Below are 26,299 nucleotides of genomic sequence, written 5' to 3'. Positions count from 1 at the left end.
AAGCACTGTCTCCCAGAGGTTTCCCCACATGTCCAGCGCTGACAGCAAGCGGGTAAAGGACCGGGTCAACAAATTCCTACGCTCCCCAAGGAACTCTGTTGCCCACCGACGTCTGTACTTTTGAAGACACTTTCTTTTAAAATACATTTCTTTTAGATGCATTTAAAAATCTGTTAATATTATATTTTAGTAGTTGTATTTTATCTGGCTATTTCTATAAAAAAAATAAAATAAAATTAAAACCTGTATTTCCCTCAAGACCTATTCATGTTTTTGTGGTTGTTTTAATTTAAACGTGTCTGCTTCTATTTTAGCCAATTTATTTTCAATAAACTAAAACAAAAATAATAATGATAAAAAAAGGAGAACGAATACAGCTCGTAATCAGACTGTAAAAAAATACAATGAAAATGTCATGACAACACATTTTTAAGGTTGGCTACTTTAACTTATAGAAATAATTTAAGCAATTTAATGCGTTTTTATACTAGTTTAAATCGGACTTTTTAATACTATTAAACTGAATTTAAAATCTCATGGAATTTTAAGTTTAAACGGGTGAAAATGCCACAGTGAATGTTAAATATAGCGTAAATAACAGAAGACCTTGATTGCATGTTACCATGAAACTAACAATATAATTAGATTGTTACACAACAATTGTTAATTCGTTGTCCACAACTGAGCAACGCGAGAGGAAGGTATTGCGCAAGAGCGCACAAGTGAATGTGAAGAGAATTTTTAGGGGGTAGCAGGATTTTTTATTCTTAAATGTTCATATGCAATGAAAAAAATGGGATAAACACAAAATACATAAGTAAATAAAATAAATTGATATACAGTATAGCCACTTAGCTTACCTGTTGGGTTTACCTCTCTCATTCTGGACACATCAAAATGTTTCCATATTCGTGATGTTGCGTATTTGCATCTAAACTATTATTTATTAGGTAAAATAGGCTTTGTGGTTCACGTGTGTTTCAGTATCGACGGAAAAATATTATGATGAGCAAAATATGCCACAGTAGACCGCTGCTCATGCTGAACTGCGCTGTTTACAATGAATATGTGCGTGTGAGGCATCAGCGCATAAAACAGCTGAAATATACCATACTCGATTTTTGCTTACACGGTTAAGGCATAATTGGAGACAGTTTGAAAAATCAAGAACAATAGCAGTTAATAAGAATTATTGCTGTTAGTGCGGTCTTAATGCTGGACTGTTCCCATTTCGTTATGGAACTTGAAGGATTTTATTTATTTTTGCTAAGAGCAAACCAGAATGAAAATATATATATATATTTTTAATCCTTGTGTGTGTGTTCCTATATATATATATATATATATAGAGAGAGAGAGAGAGAGAGAGAGAGATATTCAAATTTAAATTTATGCATTTAGCAGACACTTTTATCCAAAGCGACTTACAGTGAATTCAGGCTATCAATTTTTATCTATCATGTGTTCCCGGGGAATCGAAGCCCCAACCTTGCGCTAGCTTGCTTGCGCGTACTGCTTTCCACCGACTGAGCCGAAGTAAGCCCAAAGTAAGCCCACATGAACCAATCGCGTTTCGCCTGTGGCTTACTTTTGACAAATCGCGTTTCGCCTGTGGCTTACTTTTGACAAATCGCGTTTCGCCTGTGGCTTACTTTTGATCAATCGCGTTTCTCTTCCGGGGCTTACTTTTGATCAATCGCGTTTCTCTTCCGTTGCTTACTTTCCTCCAATCGCGTTTCTCTTCCGTTGCTTACTTTCCTCCAATCGCGTTTCTCTTCCGTTGCTTACTTTCCTCCAATCGCGTTTCTCTCCTGTGGCCTCCTTTTGACCAATCGCCGGTCGTTGTCATTGTCATCTTTGTTAAAGGTAAGGCTATTACTTCATTCATTGAAAACTGGTCATTATTTGTTAATATACAGTGTGTATTTTTTGAAAATGAATCGTGTCAGTATAGCTAGCTAGCATACAGTTCATGCTTTCTTCAGTACCTGTGAACCTGTAACTTTTCACATGATAAATGATCAGATAAGTTAAATTTATCGACCGTCAGCTAATTAAGCTATGCTACTGTCAACAATGATGTGTGTATTGTCTAAGAAGTCATGGTTTCTGGGCCCTATGAATGAAAATAATGATTAAACTATTTACATTTATATTTGGCAATAACACATAATAACACACACACATTTTAATTGTAAAAATCGTTACCAAATTGTTGTGGAGATATGGAAAACTGCATTTACCAAGAAATAAATTTATATTTTCTAAAATAATGTAATAATAATGACTTTTTTATAAAAATAAAAATAAACATTGAGAGTCTTATCTAAAAACAAAACAAAAAAGGCCAAATGTATCCATATGGGCCAAAGTATGTGGGAATAGTGCTAGAGATTTTTTTCTTTTTTTATTATTTTTATTATTGTAGGTGAATTGCTGGGAATCGAGTACCTTTACAGCCAGACTGACAAAATACTGACTCCAGTGCTCCAGAACCCAGAGGAGGAAGACCGGCTGGTGGAGGAGGTTGATGATCAGGACCTGCTAGATGAGGGGTTTGAGGAAGAGAGCATGGAGGACATCACAGTTCCAGTGCTGTATGAGGATGACCCCTGCCGTGATCTCAGAAACAGCCCCTCATCTTTGCCTCTGCCTCAGTCCCCAGCATCACTGGCTGAGCCGTCCACATCATCTGGAGGAGAGGGACAGCATCTCGCCCCTGCCTCTTCAGTGCTGTCACAGCCATCTGACACTGGAAGCAGTGTCTCCGGCGAGGCTCAGGTAAGACAATCTAAGGGCTTTATTTCGTTTCAGTCTCGTTTTATTCCACATACACTACAAGCAAGGCTTTTTTTTAAGCCTGCATTTATTTGATTCAAAATACAACAAAAGCAGTAATATTTTGAAATATTTTTACTATTTAAAATAACTGCTATCCATTTGAATATATTTAAAAAAGTAATTCAGTCTTGCGATTTCAATGCTGAATTTTAGCATCATTACTCAGGGCACACGATTCTTCAGAAATCATTCCAATTTGCTGCTAAAAAAAACCTTTATTATTATTATTAGGTTAAAAATAGCTTCTAGAGATTTTTTGTTTAGGTTTCTTTGATGAATAGAAAGTTCAGTATATATTGTAACATTATAAATGTCTTTATCATCAATTTAATGCGTCCTTGCTAAATAAAATTATTAATTTCTATAATTTAATCATAAATATATAATGATTTAAATGTTCTGACTCCACACTTTTGAAGGGTATAGTGTATAATGTTAAAAAAGCTTTTTATTACAGATAAATTCTTATCTTGGATCCTTCTATTCATCAAAGAATCTTGAACAAAATGTACACAACTGTTTTAAATATTGATAATAATATCAATAAAAAAAAGGTTTCTAGAACAACAAATCAGGATATCTGAATGATTTCTGAAGATCATGTGACACTGAAGACTGGAGAAATGATGTTGAAAATACAGCTGTGCATCACAGAAATAAATTACACTTTAAACTATATTCAAATAGAAAGCATTTTTATTTTAATTAGTAAAATTATTTCACAATATAATGGCTTTTGCTGTATTTTGAATAAAATAAATGCAGGCTTGTTGAGCAGAATTCTTTAAAAAATGTAAAAAATATTTCTGTTCAAAGTCTTTTGACTGGAAGTGTATATTAACACTAATCTGCATTTACTAGGGAGCAGTCATTGGACCTGATGGCATCGCTGGGTGGGACAAGGTCCAGGATCTGGCTGGTTTCCTGGTGGGTCTTCGTGAGGCTCCTTACCTCACCAACCTGCAGGTGACCGAGGCCATCCAGCTGTGGACAGCTCTCCCTGACGTTGATAAACAGCGGGTCAACTATCAGCCTCGACATCAGCCTCAGCTGAGACATGGGCGCTTTAAGGCACCGAAGCGGTCCGGAGTCACACCGGGTGTGGAGAGTGTGAAACGGTGTCTGATTGGACATCCTGGGGGTCCAGCACAGTGGCCCAGCACTAGCCGCTTGGTTGAGGCCATTTGTATGAAGCTGTGTGCTTTACACAAGTCACCGACCAAGAAGGCTGGAGTTTCCACCCCCAGGTGGTCTAACATCCTTTCAGATTACCACCACATCCGAGAGCTGGTGCTTAACAGTCGAAGGCTGATGGATGAAACAATGATCCAGCTGTTTGAGCTGAACCAGAGGACACTCATTCAGTGGTAAGCAAGGCACATTATTTGGTTCCAGTGAACTGAATATTTCTGTACACACACACACACACACACACACACACACACACATATATATATATATATATATATATATATATATATTACAAGTCATTTCCTTTCAGGTTTCAACGGCAGCAGAAGAATCAGGAAATGAATGTCCTCGTCCAGGGACTGACTCCATCTGACCAATAGATGTGGCTGATACGCAGCTTCCTCTGCCGAGGGAAAAATTGAATGACGTGCCATCAACATCAGGCCCAAAACATCAATTTATCCTTCCACCAAATCGAGAAGGACAGGCTCCAATTCTGCGACCAGGTCGCCGGCCCACTGCTACCAAAAGGGAGTGCCCTATTGCACCCGTCCCCACAGCAGCAGGAGTTGTGCAGCCCATTTCAGCACCTGGGTCACTGTTAGGCACACTAGTGCTTAACCCAGACATGACTGTGTCAATGGTGATTCCATCTTCTGGTGCTTTGACATCCGGTCCAGGCCCAGCTCCGCCTGCTCCAGCACCTGCTGCTCCTGTGTCCCGTTACACCCAGAGGAACAGGCGCCGGCGGGCCCTGGAGACGGAAAGCGGAGTCCATAAGAGGAAGTATGTGCGAGGGGTTACTTTTAACACGTGCAGCGAATGTGGGCAGCCCAAAACTAAAGAGTTTGGTCATAGCCGATATGGGAATGCCACATTTTGCTCACGCTCCTCTAATGGAAAAACTTTAGATGATTGGTTGGCAGAACAGCGGCAGGCAAAATAAATGACAAACTCCGCCTCCATAGTAAATAATGTGTATATTTTGTATATATTATATGGGCCCACTCTTTTCATTTTTTTTTTTTTATATATAAGTAGTACATTATATCTATCCTGTATATATTTTGTTTATATTATATGGGCCACTCTTATCATATTGTCCTTTTTATATTGTGTGTATGTATGTATGTGTGTGTGTTCATCTTAATAAAACATTTTGTATATATTACTTGGGCCCACTCTTTCATATTGTGCTTTTTATATTGTGTGTATGTATGTGTTTGTATTCATTTTAATAGAATATTTTTTTTATCAGACAAAAAAAAATCTGCTAAATCATATCAATCAAATCATATCCACACACACACAAAACATATTTGAAGAAACGTTTTTTATTAATTTTATTTAAACACAAACATGTAAAAATGCTTTTTTTTAAATCATATCAATCAAATCATATCCACACACACACACAAAACATATTTGAAGAAACGTTTTTTATTAATTTTATTTAAACACAAACAAGTAAAAATGCTTTTTTTAATCATATCAATCAAATCATATCCACACACACACACAAAACATATTTGAAGAAACGTTTTTTATTAATTTTATTTAAACACAAACATGTAAAACGTTTTTTTTTTTTTTTTATAATACACACACACACACACAAATCTATGTAATATAAAATCAATCAATGGTATGTCATAGATAACAAAATAAAAGTCTCGGTTTATTGCACGCTTAACAATACACGTCATGGACATATGACGTCACGGCTCATCTGAGAGAGCACGGGTTCGAATCCAGGCCGCGGAGGGTAGAGTTGTTTCACATGTAATTACAACTCTTCAAAACGAAGAGAAATATACCCCGAGTATTGCCGCAGGGGAAATCCTTCGGCGTTTTCGCGTGTTCTGCGTCTTTTTCACTTGCGTGCGGGGCTCAAAGATTGGACCCCTTCCTTTGCGCACGCAACGCTCTACCAGTTGAGCTATATAGGAACACACACACGGATTAGAACATTTAATATATATATATATATATATATATATATACCTAGTAATGACTGTTTAATGACAATAGCATGCAGTAAGGCTTTGTGTAAAGGTCTTTCTTTTACATTTTTTCTGCAGCCTAAACTATCCCACGTTTTTGGGGATAGCCTAAACTATCCCACGTTTGTGCCTTTTTGTGCAGTAGATGTTTCCCCATATTAATTGGAGTATCTGCAGTTTTATCATGTGTTAATCAAACTTTAAATGTGTGGAATTCTGCATTTGAATGTAACTTCATGTTTTGATCATTTATATAGGTTATTTTTGGTATCGGTTTAATCGTCATGCTTTGACGGACTCACTTATACAGTATTGTTCAAAATAATAGCAGTACAATGTGACTAACCAGAATAATCAAGGTTTTTCGTATATTTTTTTATTGCTACGTGGCAAACAAGTTACCAGTAGGTTCAGTAGATTCTCAGAAAACAAATGAGACCCAGCATTCATGATATGCACGCTCTTAAGGCTGTGCAATTGGGCAATTAGTTGAATTAGTTGAAAGGGGTGTGTTCAAAAAAATAGCAGTGTGGCATTCAATCACTGAGGTCATCAATTTTGTGAAGAAACAGGTGTGAATCAGGTGGCCCCTATTTAAGGATGAAGCCAACACTTGTTGAACATGCATTTGAAAGCTGAGGAAAATGGGTCGTTCAAGACATTGTTCAGAAGAACAGCGTACTTTGATTAAAAAGTTGATTAGAGAGGGGAAAACCTATAAAGAGGTGCAAAAAATGATAGGCTGTTCAGCTAAAATGATCTCCAATGCCTTAAAATGGAGAGCAAAACCAGAGAGACGTGGAAGAAAACGGAAGACAACCATCAAAATGGATAGAAGAATAACCAGAATGGCAAAGGCTCAGCCAATGATCACCTCCAGGATGATCAAAGACAGTCTGGAGTTACCTGTAAGTACTGTGACAGTTAGAAGACGTCTGTGTGAAGCTAATCTATTTTCAAGAATCCCCCGCAAAGTCCCTCTGTTAAAAAAAAGGCATGTGCAGAAGAGGTTACAATTTGCCAAAGAACACATCAACTGGCCTAAAGAGAAATGGAGGAACATTTTGTGGACTGATGAGAGTAAAATTGTTCTTTTTGGGTCCAAGGGCCACAGGCAGTTTGTGAGACGACCCCCAAACTCTGAATTCAAGCCACAGTACACAGTGAAGACAGTGAAGCATGGAGGTGCAAGCATCATGATATGGGCATGTTTCTCCTACTATGGTGTTGGACCTATTTATCGCATACCAGGGATCATGGATCAGTTTGCATATGTTAAAATACTTGAAGAGGTCATGTTGCCCTATGCTGAAGAGGACATGCCCTTGAAATGGTTGTTTCAACAAGACAATGACCCAAAACACACTAGTAAATGGGCAAAGTCTTGGTTCCAAACCAACAAAATTAATGTTATGGAGTGGCCAGCCCAATCTCCAGACCTTAATCCAATTGAGAACTTGTGGGGTGATATCAAAAATGCTGTTTCTGAAGCAAAACCAAGAAATGTGAATGAATTGTGGAATGTTGTTAAAGAATCATGGAGTGGAATAACAGCTGAGAGGTGCCACAAGTTGGTTGACTCCATGCCACACAGATGTCAAGCAGTTTTAAAAAACTGTGGTCATACAACTAAATATTAGTTTAGTGATTCACAGGATTGCTAAATCCCAGAAGAAAAAAAATGTTTGTACAAAATAGTTTTGAGTTTGTACAGTCAAAGGTAGACACTGCTATTTTTTTGAACACACCCCTTTCAACTAATTGCCCAATTGCACAGCCTTAAGAGCGTGCATATCATGAATGCTGGGTCTTGTTTGTTTTCTGACAATCTACTGAACCTACTGGTAACTTGTTTGCCACGTAGCAATAAAAAATATACTAAAAACCTTGATTATTCTGGTTAGTCACATTGTACTGCTATTATTTTGAACAATACTGTATAAAGGGAATTAAGGTGAAATGTATAGAGATCGCTAACACATGTGACCAACTGGGCTGCAACGTCATCAGAACGCAAAGAATTATGGGTACGTTTGGCCAGTTAACATGGTCTGGCATAGCAGGCTAGTGTTCTGGCATGAAAATGATGAAAAATTAGCTTGAAAAAACAGAATATAATCCTACAAAATGCAGCGGGCTAAAGAAAACATTGTCGGACCATACCGCCTAAAACGAAATCCTAATGCAAAGATGAGATATGACGAGAAAATAAAGAGAATCAAAGGACTCGATCCTTACGAGCAGAGCGACTGGTCAAGGTAACACCCTCCAGCCCAAAGAAGGGCATGTGAAAAGGCTGTGTTGTGGTGCTTTTGCAGACAGCCTGAAGAGATTGATGACATGCTAGCTTAGGATAATCAGAACTGTCCTATACAGTGATTCCATTTAGACTGCGTGGGGCTCTGCAGCGCACCAGCCAGAGAAGAGTCATGGCAATGCGATGCTTATGTCTATGACTTATCACCCACAAACCTACCTTATGCATTTCCAGTTCTTATCTTTCTCATACATTTCCAGTTTCTCATCATTTCTATGGACTCTTTATAATGTTAATGTATTAATCTAAATGTATTTAGTCTAAATGTATAACTTAAATATGTAAAGAAACTGAAATTAAGTTGGTTGTTACTACTATTTAAGTTATGTAATTGTGTTTGCAACCAAAGAACACTGATTTTGCACAATTCTTCCTTAATAAAGATAAAGGAGGCAGAATTACATTCAATCTTTGTGTATTTTATTTACAGACATGGCTAAAAAACATTACATGTGAGAAGAGACATTACAAAATCTTTTTTTAGAAAACAAACAAAAAAAACATTTTACATATTAGATGTGAGCATGGTGTATAATTCTAACATGACGCCTTCACAACAATACTTGGACACATATTGGTCAAAACACAGCACACAACCACAATTGTATCCAGCAAAGTCTTCAGCTCAGTCTCATGACCGGTGTGGACCGTGTCCGGTGATGGAGGTGGATTCACAGGACCTTCCATCTCAGGTGCAGGTGTAGTGTCTGATAGTAACAATATAAAGAAATCGTGTCATATCACAACCTCTATTCCTAAGGAATCCAGATTAGCTATACATAGGATACACACAACATACACTACCGTTCAAAAGTTTGGGGTCAGCAAGATTTTTCAAATGTTTTTAAAAGAAGCATCTTCTGTTCACCAAGGCTGCATTTATTTGATAAAAATAAATAAAGACAGTAATGTTGTGAAATATTATGACAATTTAAAATGACTTTTCTATTTTAATATATTTTAAACTAATTTATTCCTGTAATCAAAGCAGGATCACACACCAACATTTCATAGGCAGGTTTGCCTGCAAACACAGTCACCAAATTGCAATGTATACTTTACAAAATAAATGTAACAGTAATCAGTTACAGTTACTAAGAAAAATTAGTAATTAAATTAGTTACTTATGAAAATTGTAACGATTACAAAGAGGATTACATTTGAATATTTACACACATCCACATACAACTTATTTCTTTCCCAAATTGCACTAAGACATACGGCCCATAATCTCCGCGACGCGGAGAACACATTCGTAGAATCCAGTCATAAAAATGGAATTCAGCCTATAACGCGGCCGAAATACGCCACATTTTGGATGAATAAATCAAAAGTAGGTCAGTACACTTGAATAAAAACGCGATATGGAATGGTGTCTGTGAATATTAAGCTGCAAAAAGACTGAATATGAACGTTCTGCGTGTCTGTGGAAATCAGGCGCTGACTGGACATCGGGAGAACCGGGACTTTTCCTGGTGGCCTGGCAGACGATTTGGCCTTCTACTATAATATTGTTATTGTATAATTGCAGGCCGAATATACTAAAGCGATTATTTCCGAATCCGCCATTCGATAATTAAATCTCTAATAAATCATGAATCGGTTAGTCGTGACTGGCAATGGTTGGGCTCGCGCGCTCTCTGCGCCTCTGCCGAACGGTTTGGATCAGACTCCGAGTAATCAATGCGAGAGAGAGAGACCGGAGTGAACTGTGTAAGCGCACAGCTGGAGCAGAGAAGCGACAGTTCTGTTCAGGGTTTCAGGTGCAGGTCAGTCTCATCTGTAAATATGCTAATGTAGTTTTGTCTTTGTTTACTTAGTCAAGCAGCAGCAGCACATTGCTCACACTCACTTAAAATACTGTATAAACGACATGATTATTATCTATTGTAATGTTACAGTAGTAATTTAGCAGACAAATCAGCATATTTTATCATAGGTTTAGGGGAAGCTAGTGCATAAAAAACACAACCCTTAGGAAAATTAATGTAGCCTATGGCCCTATGGCATGGCACTAACCGTGGTTTAACCATGGAATTTGTAGTAAATATGAATACAAGTGGTAATTCATTTGCCAAAAAAAAAAAAAACATGGTAAAAGTCAAACCTAATTTGGTTCAAATCTTTTTCATGTTAGGTCCATACACAAATAGGGTTGTCCATGTTTCAGAATAGGTTGTGGGTGTATGAGTGTGAGAATTCCCAGCCTATTTTTTTTCCCATTCCGCCCCTCATGGAAATTAATCTCTAGAACTGCTCTGAGTCACTTCATGAGCATTTTTTACTTATTTTGAGAAACTATAATCATATCATATACAAAGAGACAGCAGTGTTTCAAAAAGACACCAATGTTTCAGGAGTTTAGTACACAAAATAGGACACATGCTTATTAGATAACCGTATTTGAGTTGATGTACAGGTCCTTCTAAAAAAATTAGCATATTGTGATAAAAGTTCATTATTTTCCATAATGTAATGATAAAAATTAAACTTTCATATATTTTAGATTCATTGCACACCAACTGAAATATTTCAGGTCTTTTATTGTTTTAATACTGATGATTTTGGCATACAGCTCATAAAAACCCAAAATTCCTATCTCAAAAAATGCCAAAATGCCTGAAGTCCAGTGTCAAGTACCCACAGTCAGTGATGGTCTGGGGTGCCATGTCAGCTGCTGGTGTTGGTCCACTGTGTTTTATCAAGGGCAGGGTCAATGCAGCTAGCTATCAGGAGATTTTGGAGCACTTCATGCTTCCATCTGCTGAAAAGCTTTATGGAGATGAAGATTTCGTTTTTCAGCACGACCTGGCACCTGCTCACAGTGCCAAAACCACTGGTAAATGGTTTACTGACCATGGTATTACTGTGCTCAATTGGCCTGCCAACTCTCCTGACCTGAACCCCATAGAGAATCTGTGGGATATTGTGAAGAGAAAGTTGAGAGACGCAAGATCCAACACTCTGGATGAGCTTAAGGCTGCTATCGAAGCATCCTGGGCCTCCATAACACCTCAGCAGTGCCACAGGCTGATTGCCTCCATGCCACGCCGCATTGAAGCAGTCATTTCTGCAAAAGGATTCCCGACCAAGTATTGAGTGCATAACTGAACATAATTATTTGTTTGGTTTTAAATCATAATTATTCTTTTGATTTTAAATCTGCATTGAACTTCAGATCAATCTCATTAAAGTAAAAGGCAGTACTAAAGTCTGTTTGTGTGATGGATGTGTTCAAATGTGATCATCTTAATTCAAGTGATGAAGGATGGTGAAAGTCTGACAGTGTTGAGCACTACTTTAAGGTTAAACCTGCATGGTGTAAATGGTTGAAGATGATTAACAGTTGCAAATAAACAATGGTTAGAAATTTATAAAAGTAATTTAAAAACACTACTATTACATTTTAAATAGGGTAACTTGTAATCTGTAACCTATTACATTTCCAAAGTAACCTTCCCAACACTGATTATTAGTTAAATTATTAAAAACCAATATATATTCATGATTGCCACTAAGCGCTCACATCACGAGTCAATGAAATGTCTGATCTTTAGCTACAAGCTCTTTACTTTTTAGTAACAAAATTTCATAATGATAGGATAATGTTTTCATGGCCAAAGAATACTTTTCCTTGAATTATAAGAAGTGATAACTTTATTGAAAGTTGATAAGTTAATCTTGCGGCCGTTTGCTGGACAAACCACTGTTTGATTTGCGGTAATTTACAGTAAGAGATATCACTATAATTGATATGGAGAATGGAATATTGACACATTAATGAGTAAATTACAGTGCCTTGTAATGAGTTACTGATATATACAATTGACCTATTTTTCATCTTCAATAATTATATATATATATATATATATATATATATCATATTCCTGATTAATTATTAAAATTCCCTATATATCATTTGAGTTAATTATTATGTACACCCCAGTGCGGCTACAGCTGTATAATGAGCCTTTCAGTCAGCTGTCACTGAGAGGGAAGAGTTACAAGAAAGAATGTGAGGACTAGGCCTGTCACGATAACAAATTTTGCTGTACGATAGTTAAATTGTCCAAGAAATTATCGCGATAAATGATAATATTGTCGTTTTAAGACCAGTTTCAACTAATATAATGATAATGTACGGTGGCCGAGACAGCTCAACACGCTGCAACTTAAGAAAACACATGCAAATTTAAAAAACATCAGCAAATGAAGAAAACATCTTCATCAGTTTGACAACACAAGTGTTGCAAATCATCACAACACGTATATAATGAAATGCTCTGCAAATCATCACAACACATGCATATAACGAAACGTGCTGCAAATCATCACAACACATGCATATAATGTAACGTGCTACAAATCATCACAACACATGCATATAACGAAACGCGCTGCAAATCATCACAACACATGCATATAACGAAACTAGCTGCAAATCATCACAACACATGCATATAACGAAACGCGCTGCAAATCATCACAACACATGCATATATGAAACGCGCTGCAAAACATTACATCACATTCATATAACGAATCGCGCTGCAAATCATCACAACACATGCATAAATGAAACGCACTGCAAATCATCACAACACATGCAATTAACAAAAGCACTGCAAATAGCACTGACCACAATGGAAATGTTTCAAGGAGACCTCAAAAAGTGTTGGATCCGACTTGGATTTGTTTATCGTGCATTGGCTACTGGTCAGTTGAGTTGTTGGTGAACTGAAAGGTGAGTGTTTTTTTTTTGTTTTTTTCATGGTGTTTTTTTTATTAAATATATTTTTTATATAATTAAATATAATTTTAAGGTTAATGAAAATAAATTTGCAATGCTTCATTAATTGTTTCTTAATGTGTATGTGCTGTGAGGATTTGCTGCATTTCTGAATTTGTGTTGTGAAGTATTTCCAGCGCGTTTCGTTGTATGCATGTGTTGTGAAGTATTTCCAGCGTGTTTTGTTGTATGCATGTTGTGGTGATTTGCAGCGCGTTTCGCTATATGCATGTGTTGTGAAGTATTTGCAGCGTGTTTCGTTGTATGCAAGTGTTGTGAGGATTTGTAGTGCGTTTCGTTATATACATGTGTTGTGATTATTTGCAGCGCGTTTCGTTATATACATTTGTTGTGATGATTTGCAACACTTGTGTCGTCAAAATGATGAAGATGTTTTCTTCACTTGCTGATCTTTTTTTCAATTTGCATGTGTTATCTTAAGTTGCAGCGTGTTGAGCTGTCTCGGCCACCGTAATAATGGCATAAAAACGCAGTACACCTTTTCAAAGATCAATAAACTTTTATTTTATGGAAGTTTCAGAGCAAGAAATACCAACATGTTGACTTTGTGTGGCTTAAAATGCATTAATTGTGTACCGTATTTTCCGGACTATAAGTCACACTTTTTTTTCATAGTTTAGCTGGTCCTGCGACTTACAGTCCGGTGTGACTTATTTATCAAAATTAATTTGACATGAACATAGAGAAATGAACCAAGAGAAAACATTACTGTCTACAGCGACGAGAGGGCGCTCTATGCTGCTCAGTGCTCCTGTAATCTACCACTGAAAGCATAGAGCGCCCTCTCGCGGCTGTAGACTGTAATGTTTTCTCTTGGTTATAAATAAATGCGACTTGTATATGTTTTTCCTTGTCATGACGTATTTTTGGACGGATGCAACTTATACTTTGGTGCGACTTATAGTCCGAAAAATGTTATTTTATATTTTGCGTATATGCCAGGGATGCTCATATTGCCCGTTTAACTGTTAACCGAAAGTAAACATTTTGACCGATGAAGGAGCTTGATGAAGGGGCCGTTGACAAATCACGTATTTTTTTTGTGCTCAAATTCGTTATTTCATATGTGGTATGTGTGCTCATAATGGAAGCGACGCGCTCGCAATGTGCTCATTTTTTCCAGGCACGTCCGCCCCGCATCGAGTTAAAAACATCTCTGCTTTTCAGAATGACGCAAGTGCACCAGGTCATGTGAAAAAAAACAACTCAATCAGCTTCCTTCGGGGTGAAAATACCTGTTGTTTTTGACGAGGTCCACCAAAACACTGCAGAGTTTTATTTTACTTTTCTTTTTAAATAAATCTTGTAGCAGAGCTACAGCAAGGGTTTTTCGGTGGTGGAAATCCATTAATGAAATTTCCTTGTTGTAAAGGAGATCGCAGCTGATGAATGCTTAGCAACGATAGACACTTCAGGAGCGCAGCTGCCCGACCGCTTTGGATAGGAGAAAATGACGTGTGCGTGCGTGTGTGTGTGTGCGTGGACTCACTGGGCGCGTTGACACATCACATCAAGACATGCTACATTAAATAAAAATAGAAAAAAAAAAATATTGCAGCTGATTTATCGACTATAGCGACAGCCCTAGTGAGGACAAAATAAATGTGTATAATTTTATGTTTATAGTTTATTTAGAATATATTTAATTATCCCACAACATAATTTAATATCCACTTGGTAGTGCAGTTAAACTGTTTATTAGGAACAATCAAAGCTGACTTTCAAAGCTGAATTTTTTTGCATCTTAACTCCAGTCACATTATCCTTCAGAAATCCTTTTAACAATCTGACTTTCTACAAGGAAAAAAAAAATTGAAAGGACAGCTTTGTTACATTTGGTACAGTTACATTTATTTTGTTACATTTATATTATTTACATCAATCTTTTGAATGGTATAGTAGTGTATATTGTTATTGAAACTTCATAATGTTTCAATTGATTATACATTTAGTCAGGAATTATAGTTTGGAAAAAGTCTTTGGAAAAAGTCTAACTAGTAAAATGTTTACACATTATGTGAAAACTAGTACAAGTATATAAATAAATAAAAAGAGACTTACTCATGTTTATGATCTTTACTGAATAAAGTGCTTCATTCTTTTTTTCTGAGGGAATCCAAATCTCAAATCCTGAGGTAATCCACATCACATCTTTTTGGGGTGAATAATGTCTTATTCCTCTCATCGCGAAGCAAACAGTAAAAAAAAAAAAAAAAAAAACTTGAAGAACAGTCTGGCTGCGTTGTCTTCTGTTGTGTGGGAATATTCAAGCCGCACGCTTCAGTGAAACATCATAATCTGAATAGCGCCTTCAGTGCGGGGGCGTGGTCACATTAGAAGATAATGAAGGGAGACATAAAGAAACTGGACATTGCGTTGTTTTCATGTGGATTACTTTAACACAGAATATTTGTTTTCGGCAGCACTTGTTAAGTTTAAAAGTAGACATGTCAGGCTTTCTATAGATATATCTCATGTCTCTTCGTTGGGTATTCACTGAGTTACAGTTCATTTTAATGACGTGTTTGTAAATTAAGATCACCGCTGACAAAGGCAGCAGACAGCACACCTTTTTCGTTATCTTTATTTTATAAATGCACAAAGTTTTGTTATGTCTGTATACAAAAAAGTAGACCCCTTTTCAGATTCGATTGATGTATTGCTCTTATCTGTATGATCAAAACTGAAAGTGTAATTTAAGTTATTTTCGGGGGTTATCAGGAGACGTATACGCGTTAATCGACTTGAAAGGGTTAAATTAGCCTGACTGCTCCAATTTGTGTCTGCTGATTGCTGTATAGGAGGCTTTTATTAAAAAAAGGTGAATGCAACTTCAATCTCTTCCTGAAGATCCAGAAAAAGTCAGTTTGTGCTTCAATTCTCTCACACCCCTTTCACACTGCACGTCGGACCCGGCAAATTGTCGGAACATTGCCGGGTCGCCTTCTGTGTGAAAGCAAACACGTCCTGGGATTGATTCCGGCATTGAACCCGGGTCGAGGACCTAGCAACATTGCCGGGTTCAATCCCAGGACGAGCGCTGTGTGAACAAAAGCCAGATCTAATGCCGTGTCATAGTGATGACGCACGTTATCGTGCGACTCTTTTAACGGCTGTTTTGAAGGAAGATTAACGACAAAAAAATATGTGCAAACTGTAATGAAGCAGAGATCAGTTAGTTCCTCACTTTCCGCGCTGACGCCGAGATCGTTCGCTTGCTTCAGTGAAAGTATAACATGCCTAACGTTTTCGAGTCGTACATTACACGTCACGCCCTGATGGCTATGTCATTACGGGACCTTTATGGGTTGTGTTTGAAAGCACGAACATTTCCCGGGTAATCACTGGCAGTGTGAAAGTGCAAAATCTAGCGACTTGGGAACAATTGCCGGAACACTTTACCCGTGTATTTGCCGGAATCGCAGTGTGGAAGGGGCTTAGAGAAGCTGTCAGTCTCGGCTCAATCGTAACATCACACTCCTGTTTTTATAGCATCACTTAATTAAAACCAAGCTAATTTAAAAAACAAGTACTTAACTTACATCAGTGTGATGAAAAAAAATCTACATCAAACCACAAAAATCATCTTTGAAAACAAAACATAAATTATTTATTTTGTCTCAGCATTAGATTACATGAAGAGGTCAGGGTTTATGACTTATACTGGGACCAGTCACCTGGGGGCGATCGAAACACGATGTCTTCTCTTTTAAGGACTAGTACTGCGCACTTGTTTCAGAGCAAGCCATTTTGTTGCATGCCACTTTAAATGCTAATAAGCTCTGCTCACCCCGCCCCTCTTTTAGCCACAGAGACTGTTTAAAGTTTGTATTGTTGTTATATTTCAGTCCATGGCAGAATGAATCTCCTGAACCCAGCTGTGTGTCCATCAAGAGTGACCGGTCAATGGATCCTCCACTTAAGTTCAGCTTGGGAAAATCATCTGCTGATCTGGGGTGATTTTTAGTTTACAGACTAAGTTATATTTATTAATATTCATTAATTTACCAATGTGTATAAGTAATGTATTTAAAAGTTTACAAAAATATTCCATTTATTTGTATTTGTATTATTTGTTTAACTACAGTCGAAAATATAAAGGACTGGAATCACATACAGCAAAGAAGAACTTAGACTCCATTTTTAAGGTTGGTTTTGTGTGTGTGTGTGTGTGTGTGTGTCCATCCAACACAATACCCTCTGGGTAAAAGTATTAAGAAATGGAAAAAACTCCATACAGTGGAAGTCATTAGCAGGTCTGATATAATTCAGTGATGTTTATTAATATTCATGATTTAACTCTTGTGTATTGATCCTTTGGTTCACCTTCTCTGTGACTGAATGCAGGTTTATTGTTTGAATATTTACTATGATTTCAGGAGCTTGAGCACAAAATCATCTCGGAGTTAAAAAGCTTTAAGAGACTACTGAGTCCAGATTACCCAGAATGCTCTGAAAGAGACCGTAATGATGATGAGGGTCATAACAGAGTCAGAGAGGGGCTTCTGAAGATCACACTGCTCCTCCTGAGGAAGATGAACCAGACAGACCTCGCAGACACACTACAGACCAGTAAGAGCTCTGGATCAGCAGATTATAGCCGGTGTTTTTATTATCAGCCTTCTGTCTTCAGTCACTAATGTTCCTGAATGTCACGACACAATCTAGTATCCAACATATCAAACCTAAAAATAAATGTCTAAAATATTGCTCTGCCAATAACAACAATTATTTCCTTTCCTCAGAACTGATGCCTGTGTATCAACAAAAACTCAGATCCAGACTACAGGATAAATATCAGAGACTCAGTGAAGGACTGTCCAATCATGGAGACTCAACACGTCTGAATGAGATCTACACAGAGCTCTACATCACAGAGGGAGGCAGTGGAGAGGTCAATAATGAACATGAGGTGAGACAGATTGAGACAGTGTCCAGGAGACCAGAGACACAGGAGACACCAATCAACTGCAATGACATATTTAAACCCTCACCTGGACAAGACAAACCCATCAGAACTGTGCTGACTAAAGGAGTCGCTGGAATTGGAAAAACAGTCTCTGTGCAGAAGTTCATTCTGGACTGGACTGAAGGAAAAGCCAATCAGGACGTTCATTTCATATTTCCACTTCCTTTCAGGGAGCTGAACTTGATACAGAAACATCTCAGTCTTGTGGATCTTCTAAACCACCTTCACGCAGAAACCAAAGAATTAAAGTCAGCAGATTATGAGGACTACAAAGTCATGTTCATATTTGATGGTCTGGATGAGTGTCGACTGCGTCTAGATTTCCAAAACAGTCGGAGCTTGTCTGATGTGACAGAATCAGCTTCAGTGGATGTGCTGCTGACCAACCTCATCAAGGGGAACCTACTTCCTTCTGCTCTCCTCTGGATCACCTCTCGACCAGCAGCAGCCAATCAGATCCCTCCTGAGTGTGTCCACCAGGTCACAGAGGTACGAGGATTCAACGACCCTCAGAAGGAGGAATATTTCAGGAAGAGAATAAATGATCCGAGTCTGGCTGATAGAATCGTCACACATATCCGATCATCAAGAAGTCTGTTCATCATGTGTCACATCCCAGTCTTCTGCTGGATTTCAGCCGCTGTTCTGGAGAGGATGATGGGTAAAGCAGAGAGTGCAGAGATCCCCAAGACTCTCACACAGATGTTCACACACTTCCTGATCTTTCAGACCAAACTGAAGACACAGAAGTATGATGGGAAATATGAAATCGATCCTGATCAGGCTAGAAAGACTATTTTGTCTCTAGGAAAACTGGCTTTTGAACAGCTGGAAAAAGGCAACCTGATCTTCTATGAGGAGGACCTGAAAGAGAGCGGCATTGATGTCAGAGAAGTGTCCGTGTACTCAGGAGTTTGTACCCAGATCTTCAGAGAGGAGTTTGGACTGCAGCTGGGGAAGGTGTTCAGCTTTGTTCATCTGAGTATTCAGGAGTTTCTTGCTGCTTTATTCAAGCTGCTGTCCTTTTCTGAACTAAACACAGGACTGAAGAATGAGTTCAGGTCACCAATGATCAGTTTACTGAAGAGAGAAGTGGACAAGGCCTTACAGAGTGAGAACGGACACTGGGATCTTTTCCTCCGGTTCCTTCTCGGTCTCTCACTAGAGTCTAATCAGACTCTCTTACAAGGCCTCCTGAGAAAGACAGTAAGCAGCTCTGATATCAATCAGGAAACAGCTGCATACATCAAACAGAAGATCAGGGAGAATCCCTCTCCAGAGAAATCCATCAATCTGTTCCACTGTCTGAATGAACTGAATGATCGTTCACTAGAGCAGGAAGTACAAACATACCTGAGCAGAACAGGTGTCTGTCGTCTCTCTGGAGTCTCTCTGTCTGCTGCTCAGTGGTCGGCTCTGGTGTTTGTGCTGTTGAACTCAGAAGAAGATCTGGATGAGTTTAAACTGAGTAAATATTATCCATCAGAAGAATGTCTTCTGAGGCTGCTGCCAGTGATCAAAGCATCTAGAAAGATTGAGTGAGTATTTTACAGTGTCTTTGTTTTATTGACTTTATTTTATACATTAGGCCTGTGTTTCTCTGCACTGTTTCTGTATATTTTGAGGTCTTTCTTATTTGACACACTCAGCTAACATCACAGATCGCTCTACTAATGATCTGATGAGTTAGGTTGAGGTGTCTTCAGGAACAGGGTTGTGTCTCTGATTTTACAAATATTGGATTGGGATCATCATCAGTCACATTTATGGTGCTGCCATTTTAATTTTCTTTTTCTTCAGAATTTTTTTTTAAACAAATATAAATATATTAACAAGTATATTAACATGGATAAGGCTACCTTATATAGTTTCATGACCAGTGGTGGTCAGTAACTGAGTAGCTGTACTTTGTTACTGTACTTAAGTTCATTTTTCAAGTATCTGTTTTTTCCTGGAGTAGTTTTATTTTGAGTAACTTTGACTCGATCATGATTCTAGACTCTCCTCCTGCACAGGGTCATGCAACTGCGATACTCTGATCAGAGTGTGATCACTTCTCCTGCAGTCTGGATAGGCTTTTAGTTAATGTGCATTGATTTTTTACTAGTTTATTACTATTTTAAGTATTTTTATTGAACCATCTAGATGGATTAGATCTGGGGGAAAAGAAAGGAAGTGATGTTCAGAACATGGTAACTACAGTCAGTGGTTAAATTGGCTTTTGTAGGGGAGCCCTTATTTACGTCATCATTAAAGGGGAGGTGAAATGCTATTTCATGCATACTGAGTTTTTAATACTGTTAAAGAGTTGGATTCCCATGCTAAACATGGACAAAGTTTCAAAAATTAAGTTGTACGTTTGAAGGAGTATTTTTGTTCCAAAAATACTCCTTCCGATTTGTCACAAGTTTCGGAAAGTTTTTTTCGAGTATGGGTCTGTGTGACGTTAAATGGAGCGGAATTTCCTAATATGGGTCCTAAGGGCACTTCTCCCGGAAGAGCGCGCACTCCCGTACAGCAGAGCAGAGACATTCACTGATCAAAGCGAGAGCGAAATGTCACAAAAGAAGTGTTTTTGGTTCCGAGGGCAAGACAACCCTGCACAGATTACCAAAAAAAAAAAAAAACATTAAGGGACCAGTGGACGGAGTTTATTTTTAAAGAGCATCGACGGAGTTGTGCAAGTGTTTTTGTTTGTTCCCTGCATTTCGAAGATGCTTGTTTTACAAACAAGGCCCATTTTGACGCCGGATTTGCGTATCGTTTATTTCTTAAGGATGATGCAATCCCAACGAAAAAGGGTCACGATCGTGTGTTGGAACCGCAGGCGGTGAATAAAACTGCTTCAAATATCTCTGTGTTGTTAACGTAGCTATCGGCGCATAAGCACATCAAGTAAACCTTGTACACCTTTAAAGAAAAAAAAAAAAGACGACATAAAGTGGAACTTAGTCATTTTCCAAAACCGCTTAGTGTAACGGAGGCCAGCGAGTAGTGCTGTGCAGGTAAACCTCACTCCCCGATCTCAAGAGACGCACTAGCAACAGACGCTAGTGGCTGTAGCCATTTAGCCTCCTTGTTAGTGCGTCCGCCTCCCATGCCGGAGACCCGGGTTCGAGCCCCCCCCAATTGATGGTTGTATGATTGCTGAAACACATTAATATAACAACCGAATGATGGCAATTATTAACATAACAGTCCTTCTATTATCAACTGCTCACAAGGCTCTAGGAGCCTATGACATTTCTATTTTTAAAATGAGCATGAACATTTATAGCTTTTTTTTTTAAAAGGTTTACAGATTAAGATTAGAACAGATTAATTCAGACATGAATATTAGGTTTAAAACACATTACGTGCTAAAACAGAATATCATAAAACACGGTATGCGCTAAAACATTTTGTGAACAGCCTGAATAATGGCGCTAATTTGAACATTAATTTTAATGTCTGTATTTATAACAATAACCTATTTCATAAAAACATATTTTTAAATGAGCATGTCCACAGTTATATAGTTATTTGTTTTTTAAATAGCTTACACAGCGGCCAGCTCAAGACAGGGAGTTGAGCATTTCTGTCAGATTAACCTTCTCAAAAAAAAAAAAAAATTATAAAAATGATTCGCGTCATAATATTTTAGTCACATATTACACACAAATTAAGTCACAATTACGACAGTGAAATCATGTTACATTGGATGAAGTAAAATATATATACACCTCCGCCAAAAAATTTTATTTAAAAAAAAGTATGTGGCACCTGTCATTCTTCATGTTTAAAACGAAAACAGCAATGGGCTTACTGACGATTTTTTAAACACGAATTGATTTATTTCACGAGAAACTCATTTGTATTCAATTGTTCGTTTTTTTTTTCAACATGGACTCAAATATTTATTCGTTATTATTTTCGTGCTGCAAATATTAAACAGGAAAACAGGAAAATATAATTGATTCACATGCCGCATGAAAGGAGGCGAATATCTCACTACTGGTTAAAGAGCGTAAATAACATTTATTGTTTGTATTTTATCTTAAAATTGACAGAAGCCTGACATTTTTTTCCTTCAAAAAATAACAAATAATTTTAATGCAGCTAGCTTGTAATCACGACTTGGGAAAACGTGGGAAACAGGAAGCTTCTCGCTCAGCACAATAGAGTGCATGGTTGTGTTAACTTAGTGGTTTGTTATTTTGAGTCGTTTGGGACGTGGTGACAAAGGAAATCCTCTGACAACATATTGCTTTATAAATCTGTTGTCTTTGCCACTCAGAAATGTTCACGTAATCATGCTGCACGTCTCAATAGTTCTCTTCTCCAGTGTTAGTGCTCACACTGAATGCATATACATGCTAATTAAACTGAAGAGCTCTTGTCCACTTCTTCCAACCAACCGCGTCCGAGCGCGGCACAGTCAACCGAACCAGTCTTTTGGGGGTAAGACACGCTCGTTCACTGTCACATCCTTAGAAAATAATAGTACAACCTAATCGATAATCGGTCATTAAATCGACTAGTCGAATATTCGAAAATCGTAACCCATCCCTATTATATACTTTTAAAATATTTTATTTTTTAAATTTCAAATTGGTTTAAAAAACAAATCTGAACATTTTAGTAACTAAGCAGGATTGTATTAGGTTTAGTAAAAACAATTTATATTGTTTACATGGTGCAATTTCTGATAAGATACTTTTTTTATTGCTTGACACATTTTATGATTTAAATTCAGTTCAGGGCTTGTGATTTGATTCAATATTGACTCATTTGGATAAATATTAGGTACGCTACACAAGGTAGGCATACATTTTTCTCAAGACAAAAAAAAAAAGACATATCATGTGTTTTATTATTATTATTATTATTATTATTATTATAACAACAGCTGTATTTAACATTGTTCATTAGCTAGAGATCATCCATTCACGTGCCACTTTAGGGATCTGTCACGTCACGTTTACAAGCGCCAAAACTGTATTTATTGCTTGAATTTCTAAATAAAATTGAAAGAATCTGAGAGATGAGATTATTTTTTATAACATAAGTATCCTGCCTTGTCTTTTCTGTCGGTCTCTGAGTCCTCTTTGCTTTGGGATTTTACTGTGCGTGAAAAAATTGATGTGTGGCGTCACGTGAGAGTTGGCAGCTATGGCCTTAGCAGACAAATAAAATGAAAAACTAAACAGTGCGAGCGAGGCTACATTAGTCACATTAGAAAATGAAGTTGTAGGTTGTGTTTGAATAATTACGTATCTTATTTATCTGAGGTAAATTAAACCAAATACTCACGTATGCTGGATAAAGAATTAGACAGAACAATTAGCCCATCATTATGACGTCTGATAAATCATGTAGTCTGGGTGTCTCTGTGTAGTCTTGATAATTATCCAGTCTTATGTGTCATGTATTTACCAGGAGATGAAAAATAATTCAAGTGGAATAACAATATTTGGTGCTGATCTCCGGCCCAATTTAATCTATGACTACAATAATTATCAAAGTGTGAAGTGATGCCCTCTGGGGGCGTTTGGCCAGGGGTGTTTTTACACTACAGACAAGGTTTGAGAAGAAAACAACAATCATTATTTATTATATTATTATAATTATATTTTCTTTAAAATGTTGTTCCTAACTTCAGGCCTTATTCTCATGTCAGATATAACTGTGATGTTCTGCAAAACAACAAACTTTAAAACCCTTTTTTCTTCCTGGTGAAGATCAGATGGTCAGATCTGTTTTCTCTCAGGTACATCTCAGTGTGAGCTTCACAGTGAACATTACTACATCAGTCTCGTCAACGAGTCCATATCAACAACACAAATATATCTAGGTTTCATGTCCACCCACACGTGGAGATCAAATATTAAGCATTATCTATCCTGAAAAATTAAATGGTAAAATCAAGCCAAATTCTTTAGATATGTATAAAGTAAAATGTGCTGCTTTCTCATTTTTCTTTCTTCAGTATTAAATCAGGAAAACAATTGATCACAATGTACTCGGTCTGTACAGCTCCACTATAAGCAGACTGAATACAAATAAAATACTAAATCTTCTTCAGTAGTTAATGTTAAGACTTCAGTAGTTTGGGAATATTTATGGGAATATTTTAGTCCTGTTTGTTGAGTCAAATCTGAAGTAATTTCAGTTTATGAAGTCTGTTAAAATGAAACTTGACTCTGAGTCACTCTCTGTGTCTGGTTTAATGATTGATATCTATAAATATATATTACATCTGTGTTTTTCATCAGTTATATTGGACACAAGTCAATCTCTTATAACTCATTTTTAATATTCTGTATATTCTCTGCAGTCTCTCCGGCTGTCGCATTACACAGAAAGGTTGGTCTGCTCTGAGTTCAGCTCTGAGATCAAACCCCTCACACCTGACAGAACTGGATCTGAGCTTTAATAAACCAGGAGACTCAGGAGTGAAGCTGCTCTCTGCTCTACTGGAGGATCCACACTATAAACTGGAGAAACTACGGTGAGTCTCATCACATCTCAGTAACTGTAAGGTTTGGAGTAAGAAGTAAAAACTCAGATGTGTTTTCAAACAGAAGTGGTTCTGTTTGCTGCCCTCTCACCCTCAGTTTCAGACCCTTTAAACTCTCAAGCATCCTTCTGAAAGAAATAAAATAAATAATATATATATATATATATATATATATATATATATATATATATATATATATATATATATCGTTTTCTTAATCAGATGAATGGGAAAATAATACAGTGAGGTTTTTATTTTTAATTTTGATCAAATAAAAAGTCACTCACACAAAGAACTGAATGAGCCAATGACTGAGCTTTTATCAGTGGTGTCAAAAGTATTCACATTCATTACTCAAGTAGAAGTATAGATACTAGGGTTTAAAAAGACTTTTGTAGAAGTTGAAGTATCAACTCAAGCTTTTGACAAGTAAAAGTGTAAAAGTACTGGTTTAAAAAACTACTTAAAGTATAAAAGTACAAGTAATGTAAGGGAAAAAATGACATTAAGAACAAAAGCTTTAGCCGCACCACAGGGGCCTATTGTGCACTACACCACCTCCTCAAAAAAAAAAAAAAAAAACATTTTTCTAAAGGCCATAATGACTATAATGTTATATTAAAATGTTCATGTTTCAAAATTTGGGATGCACTAGGCTACCTGTTTCAGCCGCATAAATGTCCATTGAAAATGAACGCATTTTAGTACAATGCAAATACATTAAAGAGCTAGAGATATGATGACTAGTTGCCTATAAGTATTGTTATGGTGCAAAAAGTCAAACTTCAGAGGCATGTCATCAATAACCTTTAATGGAATGTAAATGTACATCCAAGCTTAGCTGCAGGAATCTGCGATGGCAATGGACAAGAACATTAGTGCAGGCTTAGTAACAATTACATTATAGTGCTGTCAAAATAAATGATTAATCCAAGTGATTAATCAAAAACTAAAAATGAAAAATAACTCATAATCCTGATACCTTCTTGATTGATAGCTTCCTGTATATGCTACATACGTCTGCTATGTCCAGTGTTCGGGGGGTAACGAGTTACAAAGTTGGTAAAGCCTAGTTATCACAACATTGTCAATCGCATGATCAATCGCAAAATATGATAATTTATTCAAACGTCTCGCTACCGAACTACCTACAGTAGCTTAATTTGTGGAGGAAGAGAAAGCACCCATTTGGTAAATGAGCCAGTGAGAAATAATAAATTTTAAGTAGGGTCCAGTGCCCTTTCGATACTTTTAAAATGGTACCGGCGCCTAAACGGTGCTGAACCGATACTTTAAAAAAAAAAGAACCTAAAAAAAAGCTATGGATAACTTTAAAGAACATTACAAATATTTAAAATAAATCCATAGCTTTTACCTTGCTCTCATTTCCCAAGTTGTGCTTCCCTTAATCTAAGGCTAATAAATGTATTTCACAATCTGGGTCATTATTTAATACAAAACCACACATAATGTTTCTACTGTATCTCTGTCACTCACTCTGATATTTAGTTAAGATGAGTGCTGTCTGTCACTGTCTTTACTCAGTTCTGTGAATTACTGTATGCTCATTCTTTATAAAGTAGCAACAATGTCATTTTTAAAATACAGTACTGTGCAAAAGTCTTATGGAAAAGAAAAAAATTAGTATTTTCACCCCAAAAAAGGGTTT

At 37.1% G+C, this 26,299-nt stretch overlaps 2 protein-coding genes across 2 annotated transcripts in view; both read left to right on the top strand.

Moving 5' to 3' along the window:
* LOC113098923 (uncharacterized) overlaps positions 1-4,264 on the top strand; it is a 41,931-nt gene extending 37,667 nt beyond the window's left edge. Inside the window, exons 6-7 of the mRNA XM_026263975.1 lie at positions 2,429-2,781; positions 3,703-4,264. Of these exons, the coding sequence (XP_026119760.1) occupies positions 2,429-2,781; positions 3,703-4,212 (863 nt within the window). The 3' untranslated portion in view covers positions 4,213-4,264. The remainder of the gene's footprint in view (positions 1-2,428; positions 2,782-3,702) is intronic.
* A 396-nt stretch (positions 4,265-4,660) lies between these two features.
* The window catches only part of LOC113098921 (NACHT, LRR and PYD domains-containing protein 5-like), a 258,050-nt gene continuing 236,411 nt past the window's right edge, over positions 4,661-26,299 (top strand). Inside the window, exons 1-6 of the mRNA XM_026263974.1 lie at positions 4,661-4,818; positions 17,011-17,118; positions 17,250-17,310; positions 17,542-17,734; positions 17,908-19,669; positions 24,448-24,621. Of these exons, the coding sequence (XP_026119759.1) occupies positions 4,661-4,818; positions 17,011-17,118; positions 17,250-17,310; positions 17,542-17,734; positions 17,908-19,669; positions 24,448-24,621 (2,456 nt within the window). The remainder of the gene's footprint in view (positions 4,819-17,010; positions 17,119-17,249; positions 17,311-17,541; positions 17,735-17,907; positions 19,670-24,447; positions 24,622-26,299) is intronic.

This window comes from Carassius auratus, unplaced genomic scaffold (assembly GCF_003368295.1).
Source record: "Carassius auratus strain Wakin unplaced genomic scaffold, ASM336829v1 scaf_tig00216741, whole genome shotgun sequence".
NCBI lineage: Eukaryota > Metazoa > Chordata > Actinopteri > Cypriniformes > Cyprinidae > Carassius > Carassius auratus.
The sequence above is the reverse complement of the archived record's forward strand: the minus strand, read 5'-3'. Positions and strand labels throughout refer to the sequence as shown.